The sequence below is a fragment of the Protopterus annectens genome, chromosome 2.part1 (genome assembly GCF_019279795.1).
Source record: "Protopterus annectens isolate FY-2018-M chromosome 2.part1, PAN1.0, whole genome shotgun sequence".
NCBI classification, from domain to species: domain Eukaryota; kingdom Metazoa; phylum Chordata; order Ceratodontiformes; family Protopteridae; genus Protopterus; species Protopterus annectens.
Window position 1 is genome coordinate 1,163,129,512 of NC_056729.1, and position 25,778 is coordinate 1,163,155,289.

Consider the following 25,778-nt stretch of genomic DNA (forward strand, 5'->3'; position numbering starts at 1 on the left):
TTACAATTAAATGTTGTGCATCCCTAAGTGACATCAACTTAAGAGTAAAGTGAGGTGCATTTACAGACTTTAAAAGAAGAACCCTACGCTTCCCTTACATTGACATCACTAAAGTTAGTGTTTACTAGTTATCCTTGATGGCAAAGTCTTGGACAAATCGGTGCTTTTAAAAAGTTACTGGAGAAAAAAGTGCAGCCAATAACATTCACCAGTGATGATTACCACTTTCTGCATAATATGCCATGGTGGCAAGGTAAGTCTTAGTTTATGAGAAAATCACTGTAAGGCACTCGGTTTCTGATACAAACTATTTATAAGGTGAGCTATCTAAACTAAGGCCAGGAAGTATATATAAATATTTCATGTGTCATGTATGCTATTGGTTGAAAACTTTTCCTGTATTCTTCTAGTAATGAAACTGTGGAACAATTTTGAGGATAAACCCTGTTTTGCCCTGCTGTTAGTCATACAAATGTTGCATACTCCTTTACATCTGCCATAGACCTTGCAAACTATGTAATATTCAAGAAAAGCTAACTATGTTTGTGTGGTGTCACCATCATGTACTATAACATTTATTTTGTGCTTTTTTGTCTGTCAAAGTTTTACATGGCCAGACTAGTCAAGTTAATGAAGAATATTTTTTTAAAGATGAAAGTCACAAAGTGTTTGTGTGTGTGTGCATGTCCTTATGTAGCCCACTACTGAATTTTCTTAGACAAAGCTATTGCCTTTCAGGACAGATTTTCTTTTTTCCACATCAGAGTCAGAAATGTACCAGGATAGCTTCAGGGCAAGATGCAAAGAAGGACAGCTCTCCCTAAAGCTGTCTTGCTCCTGGAGTAACCAGTAGCTTATTTGTTTGATGACAATTTAATCTAAAACATTTGTACCTGTTTTTGAGTGAATCTAATTTGGAAATGCCAGAGATGTAGTATTTGTACAAGTCATTAACGGTATAGTTGCAGGAGGGGGGTTGTACCAGGATTGATATTAAATTTTGCGTTGGGGTGAGGTTTAACACTTCAGTTAGGATTAAGTTCTGCTTCTTATCCACTTAAAGGGCATCAGTCTGGCCCAGCAAATATGCATGTTGATTTTGCCACAAAAATGTGCCATTTTCCTCAAAAAAAGTTGTAATCTTGTGACAAAATAGTAAAACTTAAATCTAATAAACAGTTCCATATATTACAGTTACAGATTATTTTTTTCTTTAAAACATGCATAATACAAATCCTCTTACTCCATCTCCTTTTATAAGTTAATTCTGTTAAGAAACCCACATACTTGCTTGATGGGTCAGCTCTGTCTGGTTGAAGGACTGTCTCAGAGTCACAAAGTAAGCAAACACAGGCTGAAGGAATCAAACCTGTTATGCACCAAGAAATCATCTCCCAGGCACCACCAACACAGTGTGATCCACTTGACTATTAATATCTTACAGCATGCTTTTTCTAAAACTTGGGCCTGCTGTACGTAGCTCCATGTGTGTAAACATATGTAGTCAACTCTCCATCACCTCATTTAAAAAAAATCCCTTTTAGGTTATCTTAGAACTTTCACTGTATCTTAAAACTTTCATCAAATCCCACCCCACCTTACTCTTTGTGTTCACGTTCTTCCTGCACTCCTGTTTTCAGACTGTAGCCTAGCCAAAATCATGTTAAATTACTTTTGAGATGAATGCAGATACTAGTCGCACTTGTTTTACTGTACGTAAACTGTCTTACATAAATCTTGCTTAACTAACTGAGATGTAACACTGTGTATATACCTGTGCTGTAGCATAAATGTTAGCTTCTGTAAATGTCTTAGCTACTTTCTGCCATAAATTTATAATTTTATTTTTCTGCACTGCAATACTTAACAATATTGTAATAACAATCAGAGCAACCCACAAAGACCATTCCCAAAGTAACACCATTCAAACTACCTCAGGCCAGCTCCCCTCCAGAGACTTCCATACACAATTTAGCGCCCACCCCACCATATACGCTCCAACATCAAGCATATTCAGTACTCCTGACTCTTTCCCCTATACCCTGCTTGTACTTAACAAAATCTACATAAAAAGAAATAAGTGGAATATTCAACGAAATCCCAACAGATGCCCTATCTAGGCCTTATGGTCTAGTACCCTGGTTTATAATGCTACTATGTAAAGATCAATTTCTATACCCACTTGAGTAATTATATAACCATTGCCTCTCTCAAAACTTCATGCTTTCCGTATTAAAATAATCCACAGTTAGACCCACACCAAAAATTCCAAAATCCAAGGACAATACAGGCTTTTGGCCAATGTGAATACTCACCACACTGAGAAAGATTTTTGAAAAAAATATGTTTACACAATTAATAGACTATGTTACAGCATCCTAACACCACACCAGCATAAGTTATGATTAGGAAGCAGCACCATGACTGACATACACTGACAGATGATATCCTTGGCATCACCACAGCCATCTATCAAACAGATAATACAATCCTGCTTAACACCACAACCTCTGCAGATATCAGCTCAAAGTCACTGCCATGGTTTAAAAGTGTCCCCACCAGAGGGAAAGTCAAAGTCCACATAGGTAATAGGTCAGCCAACTTAGCTACTGTTACCAAAGTCATACCCAAAGGATCCATTCTTTCACCCCAGTTTTTATCTGTTTTCATAAACATCTTACCAGCAAACCTCCCACAAACCCCTATAATTATGTATGCAGAGGACATGTGCATCCACAGATCTGACACATCACATTCTGCCATTAAAAGTCTTCTGGAAAATGAAACCCACCCACCCTGTTGCAGTGGCTATTATTTGACAATCTTATTAATAGTAAAAAAACAAAGCCATAATCTTTGGATCACAACGAAAATTCTCCATGGTCCCTCCAATCTGGGCATTCAGCCATAACAGGAAATACAACATAGAGACTATCCAACACTTTAAATACTTAGACATTTTGCTAGACCAATCTCTTAATTTCCAATACCATACCATTATGACAAAATCCAAAATCAATACCCTCCTATTTGAGGCTAAAAGAACATCACACTTCATCTCACATGATGGCAAAAAGTCTATAGACAAAGGAGTCCTACTTTCCTAGCTTGAATATGAAATTTTCCTAATAGCTACAGCAATCAGGAAAAACCTGTCAATCCACCACATTACAGCAAGCCACATATGTATGGTCATCATCCTTGCCTCCCCAAACAGCAACACTATGCAATGCTAAACAAAGTCAGATGGCTTCCTACAAACCAAAGCTGTACTTTACTCCAGGCTTCATAAGCTTTTCTTCAGAAGCCAACTCATCAAAATAACCACAACATAAAACATACTGTAAGATCAGAATCCTCCCTTAGTCTCACCATTTCACAAAACAAACTCCATTCCACCGATCACAGATTTCAATAATGGCTGTTCGGAACTGGCAATCACTTCCCAGGAAAACTTTAATCCACCTCTCCATTCAATAAAGTCAGACAAGACCTTGAAAAATCAACTAATCAAAGAAGCATCAGGTGAATGTCGCACATCCAAGGATATTACCTGATAACACCCCTAGCAACTAACCTCCCACACTACTTCAAACAAATGCAACTCAGCACCAATTGGCACATTTAACAATCACATCATTCCTTTCTCTCATTCACCTCTAACTCCCTCCCTCCATATTCCTCACTAAGCCCATTCCTGTCTAGCCCCAAACCTTCCTCTCAGCACCCTCACCTTCCTTCTACTGTAAATACACATTCTGCAAATGATCATTGCTTGTAAACCTCATGTTCATTTGTTTTACAAAAGCCTTGACATTGTATACAACATATATAGCTCTGTCACAGCCCTTTACAGTGTCTTCCTACTGTTTATTAATTATATTTACTTATTCTTAATAAGTTACCAGTGTTGAATAGTCTTTATCTTCACTTTTGCGATAATATTGCCTGTACACTGTACTGCAATCTGATTAGTTGTAATGGGGTGGGAGGTTGGCATAATGGTTAAGGTGTTTACCTTACAAACACAAGGTGCAGGGTTTTATTCTCACATGGGTTAATTGGCTAGGCATAAAATGGCTCACAAGGGCAATTAGCCTAGTACTAATCTATGAACCTATGAACACCTCCATTCTGAGCCTAAAAATAGTCAGTTTGATTGGTGGTCTACCCCGGTCAAAAAAGAATAAATAAATATTTTACTACTATCTATACTATATAAATAACTATAATCAATACTATTTCTCTGACTACTATACTTATTGTATTATCATAATGTGACGTTAATCATGACTGAAAAGGGTGATGTTTCACCTGCACAGCTACCTGGTTATCAGAAGGAACAAACAAAAAACATAAACACTGTAAAATCTATTCCTGACTCTGAGTGTTTGTCTGTCTTTGTCCCTGATTGCTTTTGGCTGTGTTCCTGATGTTAGACGAAAGAGTTTGGTAGCTTTGTTGGCAAATGGCCAGAGATGACACCCGCAACACCCCAGCTCTCCTCCCAGCAGTGAGTGCTGGGATAATATCTCTCTGGGATGATGACCGCATGCAGAACAGATCAGTGGCCATTGTAAGTGAACATGGAAATGTTGACAAGACTAGATGTCCAGTTCCTCTTTCTTGCATTGCTACTGCATGGGATCCCTAGATGAGCTGTCAAAGCAATCCTTGTCCAAAGTCCCCTCTGTATCTTAAGCTCCCTTCATAGCTGCTAAACACTGGAACTGATTCAAACATCGATTTTCTCACTTTGATGACAATAAGCTCCAAAGTTTTAGTGCCAGAACATGCAAATGTCATTAATGTCATGGTCTAGACACAGGTAAAAAGGCAGATCCCATGACAGTCCTCATGCATGATATATTTAGCACAGGTACACATGAATTTTAATGCTTTTTTAGACATTGAACATGGAATATTTCCAGTGATGGCTGTTATGACACAATCTGAACCATATGAGCAGCTATAAACAACTAAGGACACTGGAAACATGGGCACCCTTTTAGCAATAGTGCAGGGCACAATGCACTAGTCAAATGGGGTACATACATTATGAGCATGGGGCTCAATATTTTAAAAATCCAAGTGAAACAGCACAAGAATTAAACAGAAATTACAGTTTCATACTCTTTTTCAATCCACCCAAAAATCTAGATAGCCTTTTATTATAGCAAGCTATAATTAAATAGCCTAAAGGTGTTAGTCATTTTCACAGCACCTCATACCTTTTATTCCTTTTCTTATTTACATGATTATTTACCATAGCATTTCACAGTGCTGATTTATGTTGGCACTAATCCAGCACCTTTACATATGATGTATTCCTTCAGGCTACAACCTTCCATGCAGCCTTATAGAAATGTTAATCCCCGCTATCACTTGGCACAACAAGCTGTCGACATTTAACACATTGTTTTCAATCTCATCATTAAATTACAGCGTCTGTGAAAAGCACAAGTTGCTTTGCAGAAATTTTAATGTACTACAAATCAAATACCTACAAACAGACTAGCTCAGACTGGAATCTAATGCATTAATCGGCCAGAGCAGAAATAGTGTGAGCTTAGACTGGGATCAATCACTTTAACTTTATCTGTAAAAGCTGAGACCTGCAATTAATTAATTATTTATTTTAATTAATTATTAGTTAATTAATTAATATTAATTAAGTAATAGTATTTATTTAATGGGATATTCTAAGTGGGCACAAAGCCCCTCTTCCGCAAAGGCCTTGGAAGAAAATACATACAGTTTTTAAAAGGTTTACAAGAAGAAAGAGGAACACAAATCTCATAAAAAACAATACAAATAACTTAGTAAATGGTTAGAAGACAAAAAGTGCATGTTTTACTAATGAGTAGTCAGTCCTAAATATTAAAACTAAAAGAGAAAAGAATTAAAATATCTTGAACCTTAAGAACAGCTAAGTAGAGCTACTGCAGTACAGAAATACTTTGCAATAATGTGGGCCCACATGACCCAGGCCTGCATTCACCCCCACCCCAGTGATAAATGCTATAGAACTACTCACCATTCTTATGTAGCCTGGCTTTTTGTTTACCTTCAGAAGTAGTATTGCCATGGAAAACACAGAAATATGTGTCATTTTTGTTACAGTTCTATATCCCCCTAACTGACCCAAAAGTAGGAAAGAAAGGGAAAACATGGGATGGAAGTCAGAAAAAGTCACATTTAGATACAAAGTGTAAAATATGCCTCTTTAATGTAACATGAAAGAGAGACAGAATAAAGAAAGGACAGTAGCTCTGGACTGCCAAAATCTGGTAGTGGTCCACATTTTAAAATGATGAATGGATATATTGGGCTCTTTGTTAACCCTTTAGAAAACGCTAAACAAAGCTGTTAAAATGGAGATTTTATTCAGTTGGTAACTTCATTATTCAGACAAATCAATGCAGAGTCTATCCTGGTCAGAGAGAAATGCATCCTTTTTTTCTTTGCATAGATAATGGTGGGGTTTGCTAATGCTATCTGTAAAGGCTGCTGGAATTTTGTAAATAACTCTTATATTATTTGTGAATAGTAATATGATTTGTATGCTTGTCTTACAGATGTAAGAAAACTATATATGTTACGTTTACATTAAACTACTGCTGCAGAAGTGTGTGTTGAACTGTATGTTCTGTACTGAGCTTCAAAAATGTAACCACAGTTTACCCTGCTGGAAAAGAGCAGAAATGTGTATAAACTATATGCCTATGTAAATGTATGTTTTGATGGTAAAGCCTGCCCTAGAACATACAGAATTAACTTGCAAACCCTCAAGAAAAGCAGAGTTTTACGGTGATTTTTATCTCAGCTAGGAGACAGAATGTCTACAGCTAGGAGTTATTTCTATTGTCTGGAAACAGAAATAATTACAGGTTTCAAATGTAAAAGTGTTGAACTGTTTTACGACTTCCAGTTCTAGGCAAACTTCTGAGAGGGAAATATTTTTGACACAGAGATGTTAATTTAAGTTTCTGTTAGCCTGGGAACTGAAGGCAGAGGTGACAAAGAATGATGTAATCTGAGATAACCCAGCAGTAACATTTGATACTAACTTAAAAACTATCTCAGAGAATGAGTCTGTGCATTTTGTATTTGTCTTTGGACCTAGAAACATTCACCCAGCACTTCTGCCTGCATGTTGCTCTGTAAGTAAGACTTAGATTACACTGATTTCTCTTAGAGACAGATGGGAATATAGTAAGATTAGTTTAGATGTTTTCTGTATTTATGTGAGACTGTCCTGCAATGTTGTTTTAAAATATTTCCTGTGATTCTGAACTCTCTTGTCACTGTGTTGTATTATTGAGTATTGTCTTGTTCTTTTATTATTTATTATTAAATATATTTAAACCTTTTAATTGTGGCTGGTTTGTTTAGAGATATTTAAGCTCTTAGAGTACTTTTATATGTATTTGGTGGCACTTTATAGGCCACTCCTAAATAGCCTTAAAAGTCTTGGTCACACTTACCCTTTGGATAATAGTACATTACACAGTAGAACTGGTCACTCTTTGGTAAGGGCCTTATAGTAGCTGATAAGTAAGAGTGGTTGGTGGCAGCTGGTATTAACTTAAAGTCTGGGCAGAAGGGGGCATAGCTAGTGAACCTGTGCCGGCCTTCCTCAGTATTGTCTGTGTGTTTGTATATAAGTCAAATCTCAAAGTGTGTGTGCGTCAGCTACTTGGGCAGGGGCATGAAGCACTGTTTGGACAGAGAGGGTGCTGGAGGTTTTGGCTTAACCACTCGGCTGAGATCTGAACCCTATAGCTGTTGTTAAGTAATAGCATTTGTTTAATGGGAAATTTTAATGTGCTCCAAATCAAATGCCTACAAACAGACTAGCTCAGACTGGAATCTAATGCATGAATTGGCCAGAGCAGAAATAGTTTGAGCTTAGACTGGGATGAATGCCTTTAACTTTACATGTGCCAGTGTGGAGTCTTATTTGGGGATCTGGAGAGGGAAGGAGAAACCAGATCTCTGTGTGCTCTTAAGGGAAATTGTACTTTACTGAGTGTGTACTTGTCATCCTCCCAATGTGCACGTCCCTCACTAGTGCTAGTGGTGAGGATTGAGGCACCTTGATTACTGGGCCAGTGCAGGGGCATCACACTATCTACATGTAATGTTTGGCCTGGAGAAGGTACATGACTCTGTATTATACAATGGCTTGTGGCAGATGCTACAACAATACAGCAACCCTGGGCTGTTGTTAAATGACATTCACTCTGGGTATTTGAGATGTTTAAGTTATGACCACATTCCTGGCATTACAATGAATGCATTCTTTGAGGGAGTAGAACTCTGCCAAGGCTGTATCTCCTGCTGATTATGAGATTCATGGAAAAGATGTGAAGGCACAGCCCAGGTCTACTGAGAGAGCCAATATGGGGAAGTATTTTATTAGTGAGTATGAAGGAGATGCCATGAAAGCAAAAACCTCCAAATCTAAAGTAAAAGGTCTCTTCTATAAGAGAGTGAATTGCTCTCTTCAGATGTGGGTGAAAGGAAGTAGAGGAGTTACAATATCTTGGGGTCCTGTTCACAAGTACACCATGTCTGACACTAGTGATTATACAGGTGTAGCCACAATAGTGCTGCTGCAGGTGTTGTACTACAATATGATGGTGAACCAAGAAAGGAGTCATAGGCCCAAACCTTCATTTACTGGTCATTCTCTGTCCCCTTCTTCAGCTGAGCATGATTTCAGATAAAAAAGGGGCAGAAATAAGGTTCCTTTACAGGGTAGATGGGCTTACTTTCCTTAATAAAATGAAGAACTAGGCAATCCCAGAAACTCCTGAAATACAGCCAGTTTTCATCATGGTTGAGAGGAGTCAGTTAAGCTGGCTAAGTACCTAGTGAGAATGCCAACTGGGTGCATTCAGTCTAGTACAACACCTACAGTATAAATGCCACTTCACATATCCAGTGATCAATTTCCTGATCCCCTGTGAGGCCCCCGGACATATGCTAGAGATGCTGGAGAGAGCATATTACTAAGCTTGCCTGAGAGTGGTTGAGGATCCCACATGAAGGATAACAAAGCCTTGCCCATGCAGTATCATGTTACCACTACTACCTTACTATCTGCAACAGAAGTGGGTTAGAAAATGGATGCATGCTACCTTACTATCTGCAATAACAGAAGTGGTTTAGAAAATGAAATGGACATGTGGCAGTACCTATTTATATATACATACACACATACACACACACACACACACACACACACACATATATATATATATATATATAGATATATATATATATATATATAGATATATATATATATATACACATACATACACACACACACACACACACACACACATATATATATATATATATATATATATATATATATATATATAGTGCTTGCGTAATATCACAACCAGATTTTTGCGGTAATAGCGGTTGCTTCCCGATCCTTGAATGCGATCGTAAATGTTGTAAAACTGTAATATAATGTGTTTTCTTTACCACAGCAGTTTGTTTTGGTCAGTGTTAGCAATAAGAAGTTAAGGTAGTCGAGTTTCTTTATGCACTTTATGTTTCATGATTACATTCACTGGATCCCTCTCCTACTGCTGGTTTAAACACATGTAACATGAACCACCTCTTCATTTCAATAACAGATTGTGCAGCACCAGATGTTTGATAAAACTCTTCTTGTTGCTTAACTGAAAATCTTGTATTTTTTTCCATGGATTGAAAGAACACGTGGGCTGAGTTGGGATTAGTTTCACTGATATGTGGCCATTAAGTACCAGAATAGACTCCGGCTACCCTATAACCCTAAATGAATAATCAAGTTATTTAAGAAAGTATGAACAAATGAAGGAAAGACTAAACCAAAGTAGTAATGCCAACTTCTTCTGTGAAGAACGACCCCAGAATAAGCTGCCCACATAATCCACCCTCCCTTTAAAAAAGCATCAGTTATTGCAACTTTCTCATTGAAAGTGTTATTTTCAAGCATGTTTACAAACTGTCATAAATATTTAGTTTACCAAACGCATGATTCCTGTCTCTGTCTTTTCATTCTCAGGATTCGTTCTTCACAGTGGCAACATTCCTTTTCTTACTTAGAGAGCACCCATGACAATTCAAGAGTGCGTGTGTAATGCACTCCAAACAGGAAGCAGAATTTTTTATTTATTTTTCGTCCCAAAGGAAATCCAAACTTATTTTTTAACTGTACCAACTTAAAAACACACCTTACAGTGTTTCCTGCACCCGTGAAAATCTGGTTGCGATAATATGTAAGTACATATATATATATATATATATATATATATATATATATATATATATATATCATATGATCTTAGGAGGTTACTAGGCTAATGGCCCTGAGGCCCTTATAAGCCTAGCCAAGAGTTTATCTCCAAAAAAGAAACCTCAGTCAGGACCTGACACCCCTGTCAATGAGGGACATAGTGGAACCCCTGGGACAAATATATGGTGTCCCATCCACTCAAAGTTGCATTTGAAGAGGGACAGTGAGGTACTCTGATATGTATGAGAAGTCTATTCCAGAAACAGGGCAGCCTCTGGGAGACAAACCTGTCTCTCCAGCAGGTTTTGTTGATGTCGCATAATAGATTTAGGCCTATCGAGCAGGTAATGCGTGAGGAGTTAGACTTACGAATATGGAGCATCCGGATATGAAGCATCCATGTTTCCTTTCCCAAGCGCGCACACACACACACACACATACACACACACACACACACACACACACACACACACACACACACACACACACACACACACACACACACACACACACACACACATATATATATATATATATATATATATATATATATATATATATATATATATATATATATATATATGTCTTTCTACAGATGAAAAGGCTTCATGCATGATCTTCTGAAGTTCAGGTATAGTTGGGGCTGAGCAGATGAGGGTGGATCATCTGTCATCTGCATACTGTATAAGAGAAGCTTATACTTTATATAAACTAAATATATAAATATATATTATATATATCAAATATATAAATATATATTATATTTAGAGTTAAGGTGTGTGCTCTTTACTGTTGGGGTTTGAGACAGGATAGTATTTAACATTATGGATAGTGTTAAGGTTAGGGTTATGGCTAAGGTTAGAGTTAGCAAACATGAGTAAGGTGGTGCAGGGGTCTGCTATTTGAAATGGAAAAGGCAAAGCCACCAGGGGTTCAAGCATGGAACATATGAAGCAGCATTTTAGTAAAAAGAAAGCAGAGGAAATAAAAAGAAAAATGAACTATACTTGACAAGTTAGTTCACTAAAGGTAGCAAAACGGAATAAAAGTAGCAAAACGAAATGCAATACACTGGTAACAGCACCAATAATATAGTCCCAGTCAAAAAAATAGCGTAGAATCCATTTTAATAAACGCTTTCATCACACGACTTCATCAGAATGCTTTACAAACTCATTTTTACCCATTTAAATACACACTCAATCAACACATGATTAAAAACAATTAAACAATTAATCAATTCAATTAAAAACATATATTAAAAACTCCTCACAGTTCATACTGAATTAAATAATTGCAATATATTATATTCCTTATTTATACTTAACTTTCTATACTTTAAAAAACATTTCACGTTTATGGCTTCATTTAATCCAGGATGTTTGTCAGAATTTAACCTAATCTGCCACAATGTTTCTTTTTGTTCTAACATATTCTTGAAATCCCCAGCCCTATTATCAACTTCACAGACTTCAAGTACTGAAAAAACAAATTTTTTAAAAAAATTACAACTTCTGGAATGTTTATATAGGGCATTTTTTTCATCTTTGCATTTCATGCTATATAGGTGTTCCTTTATGCGGGTGTTGAGACTACGAGTAGTCATGCCCACATAAAAAGCAGGACATGCTGTACACATGCCTATATAAACCAAACCACAAGAATTGCAATCTACATACCCTGGTACTTCAATAATTCTATTGTGGCTGGCTACAGCAATACTAGTACCTACAGAAATGAACCGACAAACTTTACAGTTCTGGCAGCAAAACATACCATTTTTAGTTATATCAGCCTTTTTGTATTCACTTTTATTGTATTCCAACATTTTTTTAATGTTATTAGTGTTCCTAAATACAAAATGTGGGTTACTACCTAGAATCTTTGAAACATCCTGGTTCCCTTGAATAATTTTCCAATTTTTGTTAACAATTGATGCTATTACATTCATTTCGCTACTCATCTCTAACGAACACATGACTTCTTTTTCAGCATTTTTATCATTCCTAATTTTTATTAAACTTTGAGAATCAAAATCATTTAGAATAGCTGGAAATAAACTGTCACGCTTCTCAAAAATTTCATTTCCACTATTCATTAAGTTATTAATGTCATAACCTCTATCTAAAAATAATGAGGTTATGAAATGAAATTCTTCAATCAAATTTTCAACCCTACTAGTCATTCGGCTTGCTCTTATGTATTGCCCTCTGGGTATATTATTTACAATGTGTTTTGGATGATTACTTTTGTAATGTAAATAGCCATTTGTAAATGTCCGTTTTCTGTGTATTTTACTGTGAAATCTATTGTCATACAAATCCCACCATAGACATACATCTAAAAAATTCACTAATAAACCTACATCACCTATGGTGAATTTTAAAAAATCTGAATAATTATTGGCTTTTGTCATAAAATTGTTTACTGTCAATTCATCACCTTCTATTATAAAAAATAAATCATCAATAAATCTTTTATAAAACACAATTGTAAACTCTTCTTTTATCATGGATAATATATCCATTTCCCACCATGCCATGACTGTATTGGCAAATGCTGGAGCGGCAGGGGACCCCATAGCAATACCCTTTCTCTGCCTATAATATTGATTGCCAAAAATAAAATAATTATTTTCTAACACTATTTCTACAAAACTACAAATAGTGGAAATAACATCATTCGGAAGTAATTTTTTCTTTGTTAAATAACCGCGTACTGCTTCAATACCTACATAATGAGGGATACACGTGTACAAAGATGTGACATCCAACGTAAAAATAATATGTTTATTGGAGTCAAACAATCTATTCATACTGAATTTCTTAACTTCCTCCAAAAAATGCCACGAATCCTTAATAAATGATGCCGTTTCTTGTAATAGCGGTCCCAATACTGCATCAATAATTAATGAAATACCTTCTGTGCTAGAATGGGGACTAGACACAATTGGTCTGAGGAAATATTGTTTGCTATGTAAACACTTTGCAGCAGATGCATGTGTCTGTGTATGTGTGTGTGTGTGTGTGTGTGTGTGTGTGTGTGTGTGTGTGTGTGTGTGTGTGTGTGTGTGTGTGTGTGTGTGTGTGGTGTGTGAGTGTGTGTGTGAGGGCTCATGCACATGAGTAAGGGTATGTGTGTGTGTGGGCTCGTATGCATGAGTAAGGGTGTGCGGGTGTGTGTGCAGGGCTAGCCTTATGCATAGATGAAAAATGCAGCCACCTAGGGCACCAGGCATGTATTGGAATGCTTTCCATATTTATTTATTATTTTTTTAAGCAATAAAACAGTTTTTTTGCACTAAAAAATAAATACATGAATAAAGCTCCCTGTTAAAACAAAATATGCCTGCCACATGTCAGGCACCCCAGGAGCAGGTGCTTTATTTGTCTTCACCATTCAGGTAAAGCCAAGTCACCTCACATCAATGTTGAATGTTGCAAAGTCATTGTAGATCAGAGTGCACATGTCATGTGCTATGTGTCTTTAAGAAGCATGTCAAAGACATAACGTGCATGTACAAATGTCAAGCACATGCCATTCCTAGTGCCATTTTGAGACTGCAGCCAGTGATGCATTTGTATATAATAAAGCTGCTTGAATAGAACCCGCAAAGACTCTTCTATCGTGTCCAAAGTAGGACAGCGACATGTTGTCAGAACTGGGGTCACAGGGAATAAGATATGGAGCCATGAGCTGCAGAGAAGACGGTGAAGTAAACTAAAAGAAATGAGCACAAAAAAGAGCCAGAAAAGAATAAAAGGTAATGAAATTACACACAAACTACTTGTTTTATAAGCAAGGTAAAATGGAGCATTACAAGGGCATAAACTGCATTATTAAACAAGTGGGAGGCACATAAGGATTCTTAACTAAGGGAAATGTTTAAAATAACATTTGACAAAACAATTATCAGGAAAGCAAAAATGAGCATGTTTAAGGGAAAAACAGGCATGTTTAGAGTAAAACAAGCACAAGAAAAGTACAATGAGCATGAAAAGAGATTAAATGAGCAAAACGAATATAATAAGGGCAAAAAGGGCACATTAAGCATAAAAAAAGCAAGGCAACTATATGTTTTTAGCAAAGTGCTGTGTTTTGGGCATAACTATGGATTAGTATTGTATCAAGTTCTTCTTTCGGCTTTTCCCGGTTAGGGGTCACCACAGCGGAACTCCAGTCCGCTAATGATTGGCAGTAGATTTTTACGGTGCCAAGGTGCCAGCTCAATGTCCAACCTTCAATGAAAGCACGCCCATTTACGCATGTCTTTCGAACGCCACTCGACCGAGGGGAGGATATGCAGACTCCACACAGAAGGTGCTCCAGCCGAGAATCGAACGGGAGAACCTCTTGCTGTGAGGCATATCAAGAACACAACTAAAGTTATTCAAAGTATCTCAAAATGTGCGTATTACTGTGTATGTATTCTGAAGAGTTTATTTGTGTGCAAAGTGCAACTATTTCATGAAGTACAGTCAAAATATAGCCATTTTGAAAAGTTTCTTGTGGTGGGTGCATCTATTTGTAAAGTGCCACTATTACTTGCACTACAGAAAGTTGCCTAGCAAGGCACTGCTATTTTGGGAAGATTTCAGTGTGCTGTGTACAGTTTATTTGCAAAGTGCAATTACTTCGAAATGTTATTTTCTCTGAGCTTCTCTTGCCCAATTCATTCACATTGTGAAGTCATTTGAAATGTTTCTTAAAATGATGATAAATTACTTTAGCAAGACAATCATTTCAAGAGTGTTATAATGCCCTAGAGACTTGTTTCACAAAGTCCAGTTACATAGAGCATACCTCTTTCTCAACTCTACAGATTTTTGCAGAATGTTCAGACTTTTGTGTCATATTTTTGGTCTGTTTTTCATGAAGTTGTGTTTTTCTGACAAATCACTGGCAAATCATGAAAGACTAAAGTCAGAAAATAATGACAGATTTTACTTTCAGACTGCATACCCTTTAGAAAAATGCATGCTAATGCAAAACCTGTTATTGTATCAACTTTCTAAGTTTGTAAGGGCAATATTTCAAAATTGTCCCTATTTTTGGCCCTTTGTCCCCCAATTATTTATAGCTTTGTCCATATTTCTGGCTCTAACAGGTTGAGAGGTATGACATAGAGGCTTGCATCATGCACTTATTCGATATGTTTCTTACACTGATAAGAGGTGATTTCTTGCAATACAGTAATTTTAAGAATATCACAGTGCCCGAGAGAAACATACTTCACAAAGTTCAGTTGTTGAGGTTTATTGTAATATTGGGCAAAGTTACAAATACTGGCATATGTGTATACATATGTGTTCATGCTTATTTGCAAAACCCTTCAGGGTTCTGTGGAATTCTGGACTTTTGTGATGAAAGGAATGGTATGAATCCCCAAGACTGAGGACAGAAGCCTGGTGAGAGTAAAAACTGTAAGAGAAACCCAACCAAGCTAGTGTTTTCATTGTGTAATACCTAAAACCTCATGTAATGAAGGCCCACGGGATATCTGCAAATGACACCTTAAGGACATCATGTTTCAGGTACATGGTTTCTGTGTGCCCATTACTTTTTACTTTTTAAGTATTTATCACTACATTCAGGACAATAAGACCAAACCCCACTAGCTGTGGACATGCATGTTTCCTGAAGAAAGTTTTACTATACACAAATAAATAGACGAATAAGCACTTTCATTCATATAACAGTAATGAACTTCCTCAGATAAAACTAAACACAAAAAACAGGTTTTAAACAAGAGCCATACCTCTCAACTGTCCCTTATTTTCAGGGACGTCCCTGCTTTTGACTCAAATTTTAGCTCTGTCTCTCTTAATTCCTCCTAAAATGGATGACTTTTGGAGGAAAGGTGGTGATTTACACATAGTAAATCGTGACAATAATTAAGGGTACACTTCTTTAACTTCAAAGGATATAAGTTAGTTCACCTTCTCTTATTCTGTCAATGTCTCGTTAATAGTACTATTTTAAAGGTTTCCCTGATTGCCCCTGATTTTCTCTGGATTTGTCCCTGATCCTGCTGACATTTGTCCCTGATTGGTTGAGAGCTCTGAACAAGGCCCAAAGTAGTCATCTGATCAAAGAATGATGTCATTAAACCCGCCCATTTACATTTCTAAGTGTCAATGTGCTGTTTAAACTGCCATTCAAAGAGTATAAACACAGTAATCTAAAAATGTAAGAATCTTCATTCACTAAAAACCTTAAAATGAATGGAATAAAAAAATGAATGAACTTATTAAACTACGACAAAAAAAAATAAAATACACATTTTCATTAGGATGTTAAGATATACACAAACCTATATGGAAATGTTGATAATAGTACTTTATCTAGTTAAAGCTTTATGCTTTAAAATACAACTGATCGAGCAATAGTCATTCAAGCCCAAGCAATTTCAAGCATTCAAACATAATTGCCAAAATAATTATTTTTCGTGTAACACTAATGTCCAGGAACCCCCTCTCATGCTGATATTGACCTTCTCTATAACCAAGTATTTGAAATGGTGGATAGGGTACATGTGAACATGTTTTGCTAATGCATTATTCAGATGTATTATTTTTATATTATATTCATGTTCATAAATCTGGTCCCATAATCTACATTCCATTCTACCTATATAAAAACACTGGCAGGATTGGCATAATCCTACATATACAACTCCTTTGGATTCACCTTGTGGCTTCTCCTTCTGACAGCTAATGTAGCCTTTTTATTGACCTCATTAGGGCAGCCTAAAGGGATAGTTTTGCTATACTTCAGAAACACTAGGACTTTAAACCCTACTGATGACCATTAAGGTACATGCAAAATATCATAACTAACATCCAAACCAAAGTGTAAAAAAGTCACGCAGAAAAATATTCAATAAAAACTGCAAGTAAAACCCAGCCAAGCTAGAGTTTTCACTGTGTGATACCTTAAACCTCCTGTAATGGAAGCCCATGGGATATATACAAGTTATCCATATGGATATCAAGTGTTTCAGCTACACAGACCTGGTTTGGATTTTAGCTGTGAATACCACTAACTGGCAGCCAGAGGCTTGAGGGGCTGCTTCCCCATCTGCCCACCTGACCAAGCAGCTGCTTGAACTAAAATGTGAGTTCAGGAAAGCAGCTCCCGAATGGTCAGATGCCCTCAAGGTCTCATCACAGAACTGATAAGTTGGGAGGGGAAACTGGGAGGGGAATTTTAGGTTTAGGGAGGAGAGATGGATTTTAGGTTTAGGGAGTGACCAGAGGTTAGTGCAGTATTAGGGAGAGGAGGGGGAATTTAGGTGTAGCAAAAGGAAAAGGGGATCAGGGGTCAGGGGTTTAGGATTAGCAAGAGAAGGGTGATTTTAGGGTTAGGGAGTAAATGGAAGTTGCAGCAGAGTTAAGGTTAGGGGAGGAGTACTTCAGGTTTAGGGAGTGACCAGAAGTTGTTTTTAGGATTAGGGTCAGGGTTCTGGGAGAGATAGCTTAGTGGTAATGCACAGGAATTGGTGTAGTGGGAGTTAGGGCACTTGCCAATAAGAATATAAGAATGAGGGGCAGCGAGGAAGTGTCATAAACTAATGGTATGCAAGCACCTATAGTAGACCCCTTATTTATTCCTTGAAGCAAAATGTAAGATTGAATTTGTTTTCCATACATGCGGTTTTTGTTCAGGCAATCATGTATTGGATCAAAAAGCTGTAAAAAGGCTGTAAAATTCACCTCAGCGCATCCATGTAGTCTTGCTTAGTTAAGGTGTGTTGAAAGGATGCAGGAAAATGCAAAGTTGAAGATTAAGAATATTTTTTGTTTTGTTCAGGTCATCGTTGGATGAAAAGGTTTATTAAAAAACTCTAAATGCATCTCAGAGCATCTAGAAACCCCATGGTTACCTCCCAGCTTAACACAGTTACTTCCACTGCAATTATTACAGTGTAATCTCAGTTAGATATGCTCAACAGATGCAAAAAAATAAAAAATAAAGAGTAAGACTGAATTCCATTCTTGGATTATGTTTTTTGTTCAGTCTCCCCACAGTCATCAGAGTTTAGTCTTCCTAGACACAACATGTTGAATGAAATGAATAACTGTAGGAAAAAATAAAGAATAAGAAAAAAACTGTGAGAAAAAGAAAGACAGGAAAAAGCAATCTGGGGTGTGTGAGTAGGCTAGGATGGGCTTGGCAGTTGAGGAGGGGCATAGTGCATCTACTGAACTAAGAACAGCTGTGTGTGTGTGTGTGTGTGTGTGTGTGTGTGTGTGTGTGTGTGTGTGTGTGTGTGTGTGCGTGCACGAGCGCACGCGTGCATGCATGCTCAGAGCCAGATCATAGTCAAATAGAGTCCTATGCAGAGCAATGGATCAGACTCACCCCAGCCATGCCAATGTCCCATTACTTGGCTCTATCCCCCACTTATCATAAAACACTGTTCAAACCTGTCAGTATGCATACTATCTTATTCTTTTACTTTAATAACAATGATCACAGGAGATTTGTATTTAATTTAAAACTTTTTGCAGCAGAAACACTGAAAGTCATTTGATGAATTAAACAAAACAGTCACACTGAAAACAGACATAGCATGAGGAAGAGAAAACTTCTCTTCCTTTGAAACTCACATTTACTGAAAATGTCTCTGGCAACCCATAAAGCTACAAGAGACATGCTCAGATGCATAGACAAATAGCATATAGTGAAGAACTAATTAGGGACAATGAGAGAGTGAGATTTCTTGGAACTGGAGCAACTGAGTGGCAGCTTAAAATTATGTGGGTGAGACTAAGACTTTTTTTAAACATTTGTGCCTCCTTACCAGCACCAGGCCCTGGGCAGCTGCCTAGGTGGCTTTCTGATGAATCTGGCCCAGAGTATACTAGCATGTTTATAACAGAAAATGTTTTATGTCTCAGTGTGACCATACTACTAGGCATGGAATCTAATGCCTTAAGATATATTAAATGAATTTATGACTCACTGGTCGAAAAGAAAACCTAAGAAATGAAATAATTCTGCTATAATCATTACTGTCATGTGACATAGGCATACATTTAATTAAACTGTGATTAAATCAACAGGTGTAATTTGTGAATGATGCAACTAGCACCTCAAGGGGAATGAGAATAGATATGACAAATGTTTCACAGGTCCAGAAAGAAATAGCAACATGAACTACAGGGGATTTTCAAACAGAATGGCAACCATGATAGCTGAGAGATGGGGAGATTGTAGGCATGACTTTTCCTTATTTTACAGAAATAGCAGTGGGTCAATATAACAATGAAATTGTTGAAGCTACCCCAATTATAGGCACATCCTGAAAAGACTTGACAGCACAATGATCTGTTGAGATGAAAAGGGCTAAGACAGAACTAATCATTTCCAACAATTGTGATCTCAGACAGATAAGCAGATCAACAGAATACCAAGGTATATTGAACAAACTAGTCTTACGTTTACTCACTATGGCCCATTTCTGTCAATTATTCTCTTGTTTTTAATACTTTTCTAAACAGGCACAAAATCAGTAAGGAATCTGTTGAGTACAAAACTGTACTGTTTACTGTTAATTGCATTTACAATTATGCAACCTCACTGGCAGTCTTTCAATCAGGTGGTTTCAACAACATTCGGAAGCAAGTGAATATCATTAAACAGACAGAAGCTGCTTTCAGCTTTTAGGTTATATTTATCAGCAAGAAGTATGCAGAATTACACATCATAATGCATATGTAGTTGTGAAGAAAAGCTTCAGGAAACAACTTTTCACACTATTATTCTAATAACCCATAAAAGAAGGATTACATTTTTCTAAACTACAAACACAAAACTTTATTCTCACAAGGTTTGTTCTGATGAAGTCCTGATAATAGGGATATGGACAAAAGTGCTTAACAAAATGTTGTGTTTGTAGTTCGGAAGATTTTGACATTTCTTTTTTTGAGTTATTAGCCTATTCAAATGCCAGATCACTAGTTAAATCTGCTGTTTATTTTGGTTCATTTTAATCTTCTACCAGAGAAGCCATCAACATCATCTACCTGTCGAAGGTTTAAATAAGATATGTCTGGGCTATATTTTAAGTACTACATTTCTAATAGTAAATGAAAGAAACGTTACATCAGAACTGGCCTGAGGATCCCCAGGTCTGATCCTAGGTGTTTTACCAGTATTCTTACCTATTGAGGGTGTACTTCGCTTCTGGTATGGACACTCCAAGCTGCCTTCTTGTGACCTGCCAAAGATGGCTGAATAGATAACAATCACCATGTTCCTTCTGCAGCTGAGTCGCAGCTTGTCTCCCTCACAGGCAACCTTGCTCTTATATTCATCTAGAAATAAAACATCACTGATAGTCAGTTGAATCTGGTCTGTCTGCTTTTGAAATTTAATTCTGACGTAGTTTAAGTGTTCTTTGAATTTTACTGACAGTGTCTACAGCTGTTTGTACAAGTTCTAGCGAATGTGCCAATATACAGCACAACAGAAAAAAGTTACAACAAGCATCCTTGTTAACACCCAGTAGCTGGTTTAAGAGTCACCTTGGGATAAACTTAGTTTTAAAGAAAAGAGAGGATTTGTTACTGACTGTTCAACTGCCATGGATATGATAATTTTGTGAGTGACCTCAAGCTGCTAAAATATACATGGTGTATATTCCAGATAATGACTTGTGGTACATTTCTTGTTCACTACTCTTCTCTATTTTTCCTTTTATTTATTTTCTAATAGCTTACCCTTGTTTAATTACTTTGCATTTTTTCTGGGACCATGCAGAAGTAGACCCACCTAAGTGTCCCCATTTCTTATGGTTAACCATTCTCTAAGACTCCTCAACACATGCCTTGGACACAGGGTCATAGCTACTCCAGAGATATTAAGCCACCACTGCAGTTCTTGGAGCTTGTAAAGGTGTTATAAGGCTCATCTCAACTGATATACCACTGGTCTTATACCACAGCGTGTTTAGTACCTTGTACTGGCCAGGCAGGATGAAGATAGTGTGATCCACTGTTATGATTCTGCAGGGCATATACACATTTGTGACAGCAATACAAGTGAAGAAGGCTTCATTCCTACAAAGTTCTGGCAAAATACTTGGTGTTTCTGTACCTGTACATAGATATTGCCTTACATTCACCAGCAAAGAAAATGAAGTCAATTTCAGTATATACCATCTGTAAGAAATGGAAATATGACTCATCTTTTCTCAAACCCAGCTTCCATGACAGCATCCAGCCCTGCCTTTGTAATCCTGAGCCTGTATCAATGGCTTCAACAACCACTAACCCCAGTTCAAGGATGCCATCCATTCTTGCTTTGTCCAAAGGTTTGTTATTCTTAATTACAGTCATAGAGTAAACCAGCCTGTGTCAAAGGGCTTTTAAAAAGCACACTTGATCCCTTTCAAAAAGGTAGGACTTAAAAACAGGATGGAAACTGCAGACCAGTAAGCCTTGCATTATTATTAAGGAAAATACAACATTTTTTTAAATACAATACAAAATGTACAACATATGTTTATTGGAGCAAATCATGCCCAGTTGTATTAATTCACAATGAAAACACTAGTAAGCAATTGTATATTTGTCAAAATATAACTAAAGTTGATGATCATGAGAAAAAGACGTATCTGCTGAAAGTAAATTTCAATACAATCCTTGCTTCTGTTCAACAAAGAAAGCTTATGAATAATTATGGGAACAAGGGAGCAGATGCATGGGGTCAAACTGTTCTAGGAACTGGTCATTTGATAGTTCATACTGGTAACTGACAGATTAAGGAGATTATAATTTTAGAAATGCTGGGGGTGTTTTTTTTTTTTTTTTTTTTTTTTTGAATAATAGAGATTATGTGGCTTATACATGCAGTAACTTCCAGGAAGAGGTAATGAGTTAATAAAGTGGATGATTCCAGTAATATACCAGACAGATATAACATTATTCCTGAAAGATTGGAGAAAGTACGATGCTGACAACCTAGAGTTAACAACTGAGTTAAGATACATGGAGGTGAGTTGTCCACATTGGCTGTGCACTCAATATCTACATGTATTTGTTTATCTTACCTTGTTTTACTGTTAGTTTTTCGGGTTACTGGATGGGTTAGTTAGACACAAACTGCATATTATCAGGGCAACCAAGACGGTATGTAAGAAAATATCCGCCATGAACAGTGATATGGTACATTAAGAAAGATGTATGCACAGCATAACAATTTAAGATGATTATACAAAGAGACAAATATATTAAATAAAAGTATAAAATGTGTATCAGAATGATACATATGCATACTGTGAAATAATGAAAAGACAAGCAGAGATGAAGGAGAAAAACCCAAGGCCTAAACTAGCAGGAAAAGCTGTTAAACACATGATACCGAAGGAATGTCTATATAGGAAGGGGTGAGGCAGTTTCTAGTTCAAGCTTAAGGAACACAGATGCCCAAAGCAGCATCAGATTGAGTCCTTTACTTACTGATGTCAAAAACAGAGATCAACAGAGCCAGACAGAACACAACAAAAACAGTGGAAGAATAAACACTTTTCTGGCAAATTCTTAAAATAACAGAGAATAGCAGAGTGACTGTGGATGAAGGGAAGGGTCAATCCAGTAGGCAAACTGAAGTGGTGGATGGAGATTGCTGGGAAATGGCAACAAAAAGTGGGAGACAACATGAGTCATCAATATAAGTGCATGGTTTTATCAAACAAATAAAAAGGTACACTATGAAAGACTACCATTTTATTCAGAATTACTTTCTCTCTCTCTCTGCTTTGCAGCCACCAAGTGCTGAGATGGGCTTCAATTCCCCTGTGACTCTGAACAGGATAAAGTGAGTACTGTGGAATGAATGAATAAATGAATGAATGAATGAAAGTTACAGTGATTTTCACAGAATATCTGGTGTACAGATGAGAGCTTGTGCACATGTGGCTTGTTCAAACAGAAATATTTAAAAAAAAGAGAGAAGAGAAAGCTGAATGAAAACAGGAGCTACAGAAAGAAAGTAAAGTGAGAAATAATGTAGAATCACGTATGTGTATATTGAAAACTACCTCTAATGTTACCTACTCAGATATATACAGCTAACGCTTATACAGAAGACCCCCACAACCAATATATGAGAGGGGGCTGGCATAATGATTAGGGTGTTCACCTCAGATAAACAAGGTACAGGGCTTGATTTCCATGTTTGAGGAAAATTGGCTAGGCTTAAAATGGCCCACAAGGGCAGCTTGACTAGTACAAGCCTATGAGATGCTAATGTTTTCCTTTTGTACCATATCTGTCACCCTTCCTTCCCCAGATTCACATTAAAGCTGAAATCTGTAACATTTTAGCAAACAGGCAATAAAAATTTCCTCAATGGCACATATCCTGCTTGCTTGTAAGACTCCAGCACTGCACCATCTGTCGAAAAAATGGCAATATAAAAAGACAAAAGAGCTGAGATGAGGCACGCTTTCTCTACATGCATACATAAAAGAGGGAAGAGCAAAATTCAAGTTGCTGAGGGACTTTTTTAATCGAGGGAAACTCATCAAGTCTAACTGCTTCACTTCAGGGGAGAGCTGAGTGCACTATATGATTAAGTGATGTGATATTGCAGGTACCTAGCTGCTTGCCCCATCCAGTACATTGAACTATGTAAATATGTTAAGGGGCTGAGGCAATCTCAAGCTCATCAGCAAAATTTCCAGTCCCACTGAACTGCATCTGACTGCAGAAATATTGATTCTATATATCTTCTGCCTTGTTTAATTCTCTTTTGAGCCTTTCAGCATGGAACAGATATCCAGACAAAGCTAGCTTGCCAGGCATCCCTTTCAGCTTAATAAAGTACAAATGTGTACCTGTTAATCAAGGGTTTCTCAGGCAAAACAAGATGTTTGGCTGCCACTCGTCTGAAGTTCTTGTAAAACTGTATGAATGAAATGAAAGCATCTGGAAGTTTACAACCATTTGGTGCTTTAGATAAACACCCCAATTAAAACAAAATAGAGAAAATGTGTGTGTGTGTGTGTGTGTGTGTGTGTGTGTGTGTGTGTGTGTGTGTGTGTGTGTGTGTGTGTGTGTGTGTGTGTGGGATAAATAACCTTGAAAAAGTCCCAGAAAGTACAGGTGTAACAAGAATTCTATGTCTTACCTCTCTTCAAAGTAAAGCAACTCAATATGACAGACACTTGATACCGGTAAAATAAACTTTGCAGCAGCAAGAAAAATAAAGAGTAGAAATAATGAGAGATAATAATCTCAGTGAAACAGAGGACTGAACAAATTACCAGAGAGTGCCATGCCTGTGTAAGATGAATAAAGGGCCTCTGACTCAGCAGCCCAATACAAAGAGAAAGAATTCAGTGTTGAAAAATAAGAGCATTCCAGAGCACAAACAGGTACGGTTTGCAAAATAAGAATCACCTTCCTAGTCTCCAGGCTGCATGTGATGTCTGCACAAAGAAACTAAATAACAAACCATTTAACAGCCCAGAAGCAAATGCATTCATCATACTTTTGTTGAAGTGTCTAAGCAGGCTTTCTGCTTTTTCTGCCTAATTTTCATTCAAAGACCTGGTACAAAAGACACTTCAGTGCAGCAGTTCCCCACACTCCTGAAGATTTAAGACAGTTAATATGCTATTAATCAAACTGATATTTAAATTCTATTTAGTTCTTTTTAATCAATCAAGACCTACTGGTGTACAAGTATCTGTGTACAAGGGTGACACTGATGCCTTTCCATGGTTAGATGAAATGCAAAGTCACATGCCATGCAAGTGGAGTTAGTGAGAATCAAACTTTGGGTGGTGATCTACTCAAAGTAGCTTAGAAATCATCACCCTGTCCATTAAAGTAAATTACAGACATATCTACCTTTATATTGTAAAATTTTAACTATCACCTGCATTTCTTTGTTTGCTGGTTCCAAATTACTGTCATGTGTAATGTATCTAACTTTAATTAATTTGTTAAGTTGTTCTTTATAGGATCATAGGATCACAGGAGGTTACAAGGCTATCGACCCGGAGGTCATTTCAAGCCTAGCCGTGTCATCCCAATGTAATACCATAGATATTCTAGTCAATACCCAGGACTGTATTTAGTAATGACTGTCCATGTCCAGGAGGGTTGTGGGCACTAGCCCCTTTAAGAATTTCTGATGCTCCATCCACTCTTCCAGGTTCCTTCTGAAAAGTGTCATAGAGGTGCTCTGCTTCACCTAAATTGGCAGCTTATTCCAAAATGTGACAGTCACTGGGAGACAAATCTGCCCCACCAGCATGTTCTATTCAAGTCGCAGGCCATATTTAGGTCCCTGGAATGAGTAGCTATAGTTCCGCTTGATTTATGAATGTGCAGCAAATTCATTAGGTTTGGGTCGGAGACTGCAATGTAAGTCAGGTATAAGTCTCCCCTAAGAAGTCTATACGATACTGAGTATAATAACAGGCACTTTAGTCGGTCTGTGTAAGGCACGTACTGGAGTC

At 37.2% G+C, this 25,778-nt stretch overlaps 1 protein-coding gene across 1 annotated transcript in view; it reads right to left on the bottom strand.

The window, feature by feature from the left end:
• Positions 1–25,778, bottom strand: part of LOC122794364 (protein eva-1 homolog C-like) — a 1,797,456-nt gene that overhangs the window by 917,641 nt on the left and 854,037 nt on the right. The window contains exon 4 of the mRNA XM_044062695.1: positions 20,470–20,622. Coding sequence (XP_043918630.1) covers positions 20,470–20,622 — 153 coding nt within the window. The remainder of the gene's footprint in view (positions 1–20,469; positions 20,623–25,778) is intronic.